This window comes from Chiloscyllium plagiosum, chromosome 13 (genome assembly GCF_004010195.1).
Source record: "Chiloscyllium plagiosum isolate BGI_BamShark_2017 chromosome 13, ASM401019v2, whole genome shotgun sequence".
Taxonomy (NCBI): domain Eukaryota; kingdom Metazoa; phylum Chordata; class Chondrichthyes; order Orectolobiformes; family Hemiscylliidae; genus Chiloscyllium; species Chiloscyllium plagiosum.
Window position 1 is genome coordinate 53,054,441 of NC_057722.1, and position 10,277 is coordinate 53,064,717.

The following is a 10,277-nucleotide window of genomic DNA, read 5'->3' on the forward strand; positions in this document are numbered from 1 at the left end:
GGGATTATTTCAGTTAGCAAAGCCTTGGCTACTGCACTGGCATCCTGTTTAGACGTGGAAAATATTTGGAAAACATATCAACTATTGCCAGGTATCAGACAATTGTCTGTGTGGAGTTTGCACATTCTCCCCGTGTCTGCGTGGGTTTCCTCCCGGTGCTCCGGTTTCCTCCCACAGTCCAAAGATGTGCAGGTCAGTTGAACTGGCCATGCTAAATTGCCCATAGTGTTAGGTGCATTAGTCAGAGGGAACGGGTCTGGGTGGGTCAATGTGGACTTGTTGGGCCGAAGGGCCTGTTTCCACATTGTAGGTAATCTAATAAAAAAATACCATTTCCCTTCGCTGAGCGTTAGTTCAATAAAGTCCATCTGTAAATGTTCAAAGGGTTTTTGGGGGTGGGGATGTGCTGCCTGACTCATCTGTATTCCCCTGTCCACATTATTAGTGGCACAGATAACACATTGTTCACAATATTTCTGGGAGTAATCCCTCAGTGTACCAGTGTGCCGAAACACTGTCATACATCCCCCTTTTGATACATGGTCCTTACCATGTGTCAGTTTGGCATAGAATGGAAATAATGATCGTGGTAGACAGGGTTTACCATTGGGGCCGCACCATATTCCTTCCCTCACAGAGCACCTTGCTTTTGTCCATTTATACTTTTCTTCTGGCGTGGCCTGCGGCTGTAACTCCCGTACGTCTGCTGGTGGGGTACAAATTTGACATACACATGTCAAACTGATCACTTGTTGGCTGCTGGGCTGCCATTCTTGCTGCCTTGAGAAATCGTTATTTTTGGTGTGGGCTTCACACTTACACACAGCAATTAATTTAGGCCACAGGACCACTTCCAGGAGGTCAGATATCAGGCCACAGTGTGTGATGGGCTTTCCAGTGGAGGTCAAGAAGCCCTTGTGTTTCCACAGGGTTCCAAAATCATGTACAACTTCGAATATGTATCTACTACCAGTGTAGATATTCACTGTCTTTCCCTCAGCCAACTTACACACCTCAGTCAAGACAATCAGCTCTGCTGCTTGCGCTGACAGATGAGAAGGGAGTGATCCTGCTTTGACTACCTTGTAGGTAGTTACTACAGCATACCCAACACAATTCTGGCCTGTCTCCTTGCTCCTGAATGCTGACCCATCCACAAAAAACTCCATATCTGGATTCTGCAAATCTGGTCTGGGACTGCAAATTTCATTAGTTACAGCAACACAGTCATATGGGTCTCCATCTCCTTCTGTGGGGAGAAGGTTAGCAGGGTTAAGGACGTTACATCACTTTATTGTAATGTTAGGCATCTCCAATAACACAGTATTGTTTCTAGGCCAACATGCTGCCGATATGTCTGCTGTCCTTTGCTCAGAAAGCAGTATGGATACTGCATGTGGGACCAGAAGGGTTAATTCACCATAGCCAACTATGTCCCTGGTCACGGCTAGCAGGCATTTAGGCAATCCTGCCGCTATGGGGTCAAGTTCAGCCAAAACATAAGCTAGCGGCCTCAATTTTCACCCATGACTATTGACTATCTGGTTGTACCGGTTACACTAAAGAAGGCATTTGCTGAATCCACAACAGAGAACCATTTACTGTCTGGTAGAGTTTGAGCTAATATAGTATAGGGGTTGGGAACATTTGGGGTGCGTGGGACAACAGCGTTATTGACTGCCTGCAGGTCTTGAACACACCTCCATTCCTCCGGTTCACCTGGAACGTTTGCCTTTTTGACCGGAAAAATGGGGGTTCTCACTGGTGAGTTTTCACAGGGGATTATCACTCCAGCCTTTCGGAGGGATTCAAAGACTGGAGTAACTCCTTCTATAGCCTCGGGTTTAACGGGTATTGTGCTCTGCAAGGATGATACTCAGACTTCGGGGTTATTCTTATGGGCTCACAGCCCCATATGAGCCCCACATCATGTTTGCCTTTTGCCCACAACTCAGTAGGGACCATTTTTAATCTTGGGTCCGAAATTTCTATCTTAGGGAAACGTCAGGCTACCCTCCTGGGGTCTTCAGGGCTAGTGGGGGCTACCTGGACTGCCCTATCTGCCTGAGTTAGTCAATTTAATTTCTTCCTATATGTCTGCATATCTGCATTGAACCAGCCACCCACATCGTCCCTGAAGACCCAACCTTTCGTTCTTTGTGCCTTTAGTACCCATGGTCCCAAATCCTGCCACCTGTCACCTGACACCTTCGCCAGTGACACGTGAGGAAAAGAGCCTCCCACATCAAAAAGACAGGGTCTGCTTGCTGCTATAGAGACTTTAGATAAGTTCACACTGACTGCACATCTTTGATCTCTCCAATAAAATCCACACAATAACAACTGATCAGGCTTAACCAAACCCCTGAACTAATCCTTCTCATATAATTTGTCAGGAATGTTTGAGGATACTATCAAAGAAGCTTTTTTAAAAAAAGTACAGGAATCTTTAACTAACTCTGTGCTATTCATGTCTTGGGAGTGTTTGATGGAAGTATTTACAAATTCTGTGAGGAAGCATGTGTTCTTGTCCTCAGTCACCAAGGCAGCTTTTGCTGTCATGGGGGACAGAGTTGTGAAACAGTTGGCCTTGGTAATCAAGGCAATAATGAATAAAAAATGATTCGTCAGGATCTTCACGGTGTATATGTGCTGTGCAGTGTAGCATTTCTCCAGCAAGAAAATTGATGTTAATAGGATTAACATGGTTACTTGCTTCCAGGGTGAGTGAATCACTCACTGAACTTATTACTCTCTGGCTTAATTATCACTCATAGACATACATCAGGGGTCGTGGGTCGTATTTTACAGCCTGTAGGGGTAAATCTTCCCTTTGAATTACCTGCAACCCAGTCGGTGTACTGAGCAAATCCAACTCCAGTTTCACTATGAGATCCTGAGCCATCAGATTTAAAGGACAGAATTCCGATAACAAAAATGAGAATTGGAATGTTTCCCCATTACTGGTTTCGCACAATAGGGGTGCGGTAAATCTCTCTCGTATCATGACTCCTGATGCACCCATTGAGTTCAGGAACCTTCCACTCATCTTTATTTGCGTTGACTCTCTGAACTGGCTTGATTTAAGGACTGAATATGTTGCCCCTGTATCTACCAAAAAGGTAACTGGTGCACCTTCCACATACAACATAGAGGTAGGCATCGACTTACACGCATCATTGCCATATTGGACGTATAGTCCACTCTGATTGAGACTGTTTGTACGGGCACTGCCTTGCCCAGTGGTCCATTGCTCCGCAAACAAAGCACCCGCCAAATCTATATCTGCCAGAGCCTCTGCCTCTCTCTTTTCCCGCAGCACCTCCCTCCAATGGCTGGGTGATCATCTGCATCAGAGTAAGCTGAGCTTTATGTGCTTGCTGTTCCATCTTTGGTTTCCGCTTATCCTTCTCTTGGGCCAGCAATTTTTCAGCATGTATCGCGTGTTGTTCTATCAAATTCAGCTTTCCCATGTCCCAGGTAATACATGTGTCTTTGACCTTTTTCACTATTTCATCCTTCATTCCACTGATGAAGCTGTTCCTCAAGTGCCTCATATGACGTGATTTCTGCCACCATTATGTTGTTGGGTGGTCTCAGTCCACTATGGGCATTATGGACTTCAGTGAGGCACGTAAGGTATTGGGACACTGTCTCACCTTCCCGTTGTTTGCACATTGCTATTTTGGTCATGTCCATTCGCACTGGGAATGCCTCCCTACAGGTGGTTGCCAGCCCTGCAACAAAATCATTAAAGTCTCCATTCTCTCCCTCTTGTGGGTTGGCTGCTCTGGCATAGACGTTTACGGCTGGCCATTTATACTTGATTTTGGTGACATCGGCACCTAGTTTTCATCCCAGGAGACTTCTCATCTCATGTGACATGGGATGGAACTCGACACAGAACTTTATCACTTCCTTGGCGAACTTATTACCTCCAACCTCGCGTGGATAGGCACTTTCCAAATCCTTCATGGTCCATGGTTGATGGGCGATGGGCCAGCACTGGGCGCCCTTCTGGACCTGCAACTTCAGCCATTGGTGCTTGCAGAACAACAGCACATCAGTTCTCTCGCTGTCTGACTCATTGTCTGTCGTGAAGTGATCGCAAGCAGGCCCTGGATGCCATTCCATCTTGGAGTGGCTGTCCTTCTTTTGGGTTTCTTGCTTCAATTGGTTGCGGGTACGATATGCTACCGGTGATCGAACAGACCCTGAGGCGGCGGCTACTCACTCGGATCCTTCACCAGGCGGATCTCATAGGGGGGCTGTAAGCCTCAGAGGGCAGTCAACAAGGTCAGGATCTGAAACAGACTTAAAACACTGTACAGCTTCATTAGGTTGGTTTCCACGCACGTCTGCATGTGCATTAGTGTTTGCACGTGTATTTGATCTATCTTTTACTTGAGATTTCCTTTCTCTGATAACAGCCTCAGCCTTCCACATGTTATAAGCACTCCAATTCACAGGTTCTATTTTTCCCTTCCCTCTCTTCTTCTCTCTCTTGCCTCCAACTGTGACCTCAGTATTTCCAACTGCCTTTTACTAAAACTTCCTCCCTCTGGAAAACCACATTCCTTAATGCACAATTCTAACTGCTTTACAGATTCTGGGATGTAATTGTTGAGCATGTATTGTATTTTTGGTTGACCATTCCAAGTCCTCTCTGGACTCTTTTTTTGTTTGCTCTTGCTGGAGTCCATTTTCAGCGTTACTGGAAAAGTGTTCAACTCTCTCTCTCGTTACCGTTATCTTTTTCCTTTGACTTGCTTTTACCTCTGGAGGTTCCCTCTCCTTTTGGGCAAGTCCACCTCAATGCCTTGGTTTGCGTAAACCAAGAAACCACGTACCCGGTACGTCTTTGGCAAGTCCAACTCAACCAGTGGTGGTTCCAAGTCTAAAACCACCCTTAAACTTGCTGTCTCTTAAGGACTGTAGAGATGGCAATCCCTTCCCTTGGTTTTACTTGAATACCATGCGAGAGTTCACTGGACCCTCTTCCTGCTTTATTTATTCTCTTAGAATGAGTCCCTATGTAGGATTACTTAAGCCATGACTCTTACCCCAAGCCTATTTGGTTTGGACCCCAGCGCTGGGGCGATCCACAGATTCTCAGTCCTTTCACGCAAAGGGGCCAATTCAGTGCTCGAGATGAAGTGAAAGTCCTTCAAGGCACTGGCACCTATGCCTCCTGGGAATCTTCAGAATCTTACCCAGTCACAGAGTTCTGGGCAAGCCCCCAAGTTTACTGTCGTGGAAATTAAATCGACTCAACTCAACTGCTAGCAAGAGCAAAGAAAAAGCTTTATTTTTAACCTCTGCATGCAGAGGACCAATACACTTGGCAAAAACGCCATGTTGTAAGGGCCCTGAACAAATTTCACATATTCTTTTTATACTATTCTTATCACATGCTCAAGGACAAGAGCTGGGAAACATTTGAGTTCCTTATTTTCTCATTCACTTGCCGTGGATATAATTGCTTACTATCTTTATGTTTCCCTTAGTGTTTTTGCTGAATTCGACTGCTCTCAAGGACAGGTTGAATGTTTGCAAAGTTCAGCAAAGCCAAGCTGTCTCTTTGACTGCAAGATTCAGCAAAGCATTAAATTTAGCAAAGCATTCTCTTTCAGATTTCACAGTAAATGTTAATTTTGTTAATTTTCCATTACAGCTGTTTTTCCTGGAGCATTGGAAGCTGAGGGATGACCTTATAGAATTACGAGGGGAATAGATAAAGTCTTTTCCATAGGGTGGGGGATGTACAGAATCAAAGGGCATATGTTTAAGGTGAGAAGGGAAAGATTTGAAAGGGACCTCAGGGACAGCTTTTTCATGTAGAGGGTGGTGTGTGTATGGAATGAGCTGTCAGAGGAAGTGGTGGAGGCTAGTACAATTGCAACATTTAAAATGCATCTGGATAGATATATGAATAGGAAGGGTTTGGAGGGATATGGGCTGAGTGCTGGCAAATAGGACTTGATTTGGTTGGGATATCTGGTTGGCATGGACGAGGTGGACCAAAGGGTCTGTTTCTGTTCTGTACATCCCCATGACTCTATGGCTCTCAATCATGATGTAACATTGCTACATATGTTAAAATCATTAACTTTGTCAGTACACTGCAGCTCGCGGTCACAGCAAGTGGATACTTTGGAATGCCAACGATAGAATCAGTGTCATTAATTCTTCTTATTGATAATTTGTTTTGATAAGTTATTGATACGAAGTGGAAAAAGATGTCCACACAAAGTGTTCAAGGAAGGATAGGCTCAGATATAGAAACAGAAAAGGTTTCTATATTGTCCTTCATATTTAGTGCTTAAATGAACATTCTTATTTCAATAGCAAACATTGCTCTTAAGCTCATTGTCAAATGCATTAGAGTCCATTTGAAGACTAGTATCTAAAAGAGTCAGTGTACATTTCTGCTCCGGATAGCATTTATGTGAGAACTTTCAAACAAGTGAAAAGTTTGATTGTTGTTTGAAGAAAGAGTTCATTATTGTTTGACACCAATTGATATTTTGAGATGTTAACTGCCGCATGCATGAACTATCAATGAGATTTTAACTCCATGAAACTCTTCTTGGGTAGAAGTGACCTGATCAAGATGGACGGTTTGCATCTGAATTGTAAGGGCACTAATATACCGGCAGGGAGATTTGCTAGAGCTCTTTGGAAGAACTTAAACTTCCAAAGTAAGTTGGTGGGGTGGTGGGACCGAGGGAAATTGATTATTTTGATTGTATTCCCTACAGTGTGGAAACAGGCCCTTCGGCCCAACCAGTCCACACCGACCCTCTGAAGAGCAACCCACCCAGACCTATTTCCCTTCTGACTAATGTACCTAACACCATGGGCAATTTAGCATGGCCAATTCACCTGACCTGCACATCTTTGGACTGTGGGAGGAAACCAGAACACCCGGAGGAAACCCACGCAGACAGTGTGCAAACTCCACACAGTCAGTCGCCTGAGGTGGGAATTGAACCTGGGTCTCTGGCGCTGTGAGGCTGCAGTGCTAATCACTGAGCCACCGTGCCACTCTAAATATTGACGAATGAGATCAAACTGAGACTGGTGCAGCTGGGAAGGGAGCAAGTCAAACAGTCAGGGGAGGCAGGAACAAGGAAGAGAACAAGGTAGAACTGATACATGAAACTGCAATTAGTTGAATACTAGAGACCTAACAGAGAAGGCAGATGAGCCCAGGACATGGTTAGGGGGTTGGGGGGGAAGGACAAGGGCAAGTCCACTTCCAACTCAGGTGCAATCCATCAATCTTTTACAGCTCACATCTACACCAGAAGAAATGCCAATGATCCAAAAATGTGAACCCTTCTGCCCTGCACCAGCTCTTCAGCCACACACTTATCTGCTCCAGCAACATGAGTTTGACTGGGACAACACTACTATTATAGGACATGCCAAACAGAGAACAGCCAGGGAATTCCTAGAGTCATGGCATTCATCCACAGATTCAATCAATAAGCACATCGATCTGGACCCAATATACCGACCACTGCAGCAGACAGCTGGAACTGACAACCGGAAGCGGCAGATTCAAACCACTACAAATGCCGGAGGAAAGATCACAGAAGCGCTTCACAGGAGGCTCCCAAGCACTGAGGATGTCACCTAGACAGGGGACGAAACGTCTGCAACACAAATTCCCAGCTCGGCGAACAGAGCCATAACAACGAGCACCTGAGCTACAAATCTTCTCACAAACTTTATTCACAATTGCTACTCATAATTCTGTTTTGTATATTTTCAGCATGCCATTAATTAAAGTTCTTGATATATCACGTAACTTGGAGGGAAACTGTAAGTTAGTGAGGACACATTGAATAAGTTCATGGTCACCTTCATCAAGATGCTTTATCGCAGTAAAGGAAAACAAATTTTGCACTGAGTGGAAATTTTTTTACAAGCTATTGATGTGAAATTACAGATGATGTTAACATAACAGAGTGTATTGGAATTGGAGTCAGCATGTGTCATAGATTGTCAAGACTTGCCTAACATCAAGCTACTGATGTCAATTTTCAAAGCATTTTAACAGAGCATAAAAGGTGCAGTCGACATGTGTGGTAGATTGGCAAGACTGGACTTACTGTAATGAAAATAAATGAAAAGATTGCACATTTTTTCAGCAGACATAAATGAATGTGCAAGCAACAAACCAAGCTGTCAAAAAATCTGCACTAATACAAATCGAAGCTTTATCCAGGTAGTTGCCATCATGGATTCAACGCTCACAAGAAAATCACTTCTTTTTGCATTGCAAGGAAATATTTAACTGCTTAGTTATTCTGCCATTGATGCTGTTGCAATTAGATTCTAATCAAGAACTGCCTATGCTCTGTCAATGTGGGTGACACAGTGGCACAGTGGTTAGCACTGCTGCCTCACAGCGCCAGAACCTGGGTTCAATTCCCACCTCAGGCGACTGACTGTGTGGAGTTTGCACATTCTCCCTGTGTCTGCGTGGGCTTCCTCCGGGTGCTCCGGTTTCCTCCCACAGTCCAAAAATGTGCAGGTTAGGTGAATTGGCCATGCTAAATTGCCCGTAGTGTTAGGTGAAGGGGTAAATGTAGGGGAATGGGTCTGGGTGGGTTGCGCTCTGACAGGTTGGTGTGGACTTGTTGGGCTGAAGGGCCTGTTTCCACGTTGTAAGTAGTCTAATCTTAAATACATGGATGGCAAGATGTTGCAGATCCTTATGAATGAAGGAACTGATTCTCTGCAAAGTAATCTCTAGCCATGATCATTTGAGTTATTTTGAAAGCAGAATACAATGTGTACAGGGAGAAATACGTCACCACTAGTTGCTGGTTTAAGTAATAACCAACATGGAACAAAAGCCATGTAGCTTGCACCTCTCAACTGTCATCAACCAATCTTGTCGTTCAACCTAAATTGGAGTTGGAGGATTGTATGTAAGAGAGGGAAACGTAGAATATCAAGGGACAGTATTACATTCGCAATGCACTATATGGCCATATGATATACTTGGGAGAAAAGCATATGGGTGTGTATTACAAAAGCTAAACTTTTCCCTGCGCTCAGGTATGTGTGACAACAATAAATCAAATAAACTCAAATTAAAAAAAATCAAGTGTCTGAGTCAGACTTGAGGAAGCGCAGTTTACATCTAATGAGAAGACAACACAAAATATATTATCAATTCACAAAAGACGTTTGCAGGAAAAATTGTAAGAAAGTGATGAAATCATTTGGTGGAGATTTTCAAGGTTTGGTCTAATGTTAAACAAAGTGAGCATTGAAGGATTGTGCTTACTTTCTCTAGATATCAACGAATGTACAGCCAACTCATCGAATTGTGAACAAGTCTGCACAATACAATTGGAAGCTTCACATGCAGCTGCCTTCCTGGCTACAGTATCAATTCAACAAACAGTGCACATCGTGATGGGAGAACATATTTATCCCTATATCTGCAATGCTATGAATGATTTTAGACTCACACTCTGTGGAACATTTTTCCAATGGTTTCAGTAGAGACTTCAATGCATGCAAATAACAAGATAATCAGCATCTCGCTTCAATGTTCTGCACTTTTGTGTTTTGTGGACAGTTTCATGGCAGTATTATGGAACCAATTGTGGTAAAACAATTTATTCTAATGCATTTTGAGATTTCTGAAATTCTTTTCAAAGAAAGGTTTTTGTCAGGATTAAGATGGAAACATAAGTCAGGTATAGACAGCAGAGATTGAGTGAATTCATGGAAGTCTATAAAGGTAGTAGGAGTATATTTAAGAGGGAAATCAGGAGGACAAAAAGGAGACATGAAGTAGCTTTGGCAAATAAGGTTAAGGAGAATCCCAAATATGTTAAGGACAAAAGAGTAACGATGGGGAGAATAGGACCCTTAAAGATCAGCAAGGCCACCTAGGTATGGAACTGTATGAGATGAGGGAGGTAGTAAGCAAATATTTCATACTAGTGTTTACTGTGGGGATGGATGTGGAAGATAGAGAACATGGGAAAATATTTGGAATATTTTTTAAAATGTCATATTACAGAGGAAGAGGTGCTCATAAAGCCATAGAGTCATAGAGATGTACAGCATGGAAACAGACGCTTCGGTCCAACCCATCCACACCGACCAGATATCCCAACCCAATCTAGTCCCACCTGCCAGCACCCGGCCCATATCCCTCCAAATCCTTCCTATTAATATACCCATCCAAATGCCTCTTAAATGTTGCAATTGTACCAGCCTCCACCACATCCTCTGGCAGCTCA

General features: G+C 43.7%; 1 protein-coding gene across 1 annotated transcript in view; it reads left to right on the forward strand.

Moving 5' to 3' along the window:
- The first annotated feature begins 4,190 nt into the window (after positions 1-4,190).
- Positions 4,191-10,277, forward strand: part of LOC122556386 (fibulin-2-like) — a 46,652-nt gene continuing 40,565 nt past the window's right edge. Inside the window, exon 1 of the mRNA XM_043703020.1 lies at positions 4,191-4,270. Coding sequence (XP_043558955.1) covers positions 4,191-4,270 — 80 coding nt within the window. The remainder of the gene's footprint in view (positions 4,271-10,277) is intronic.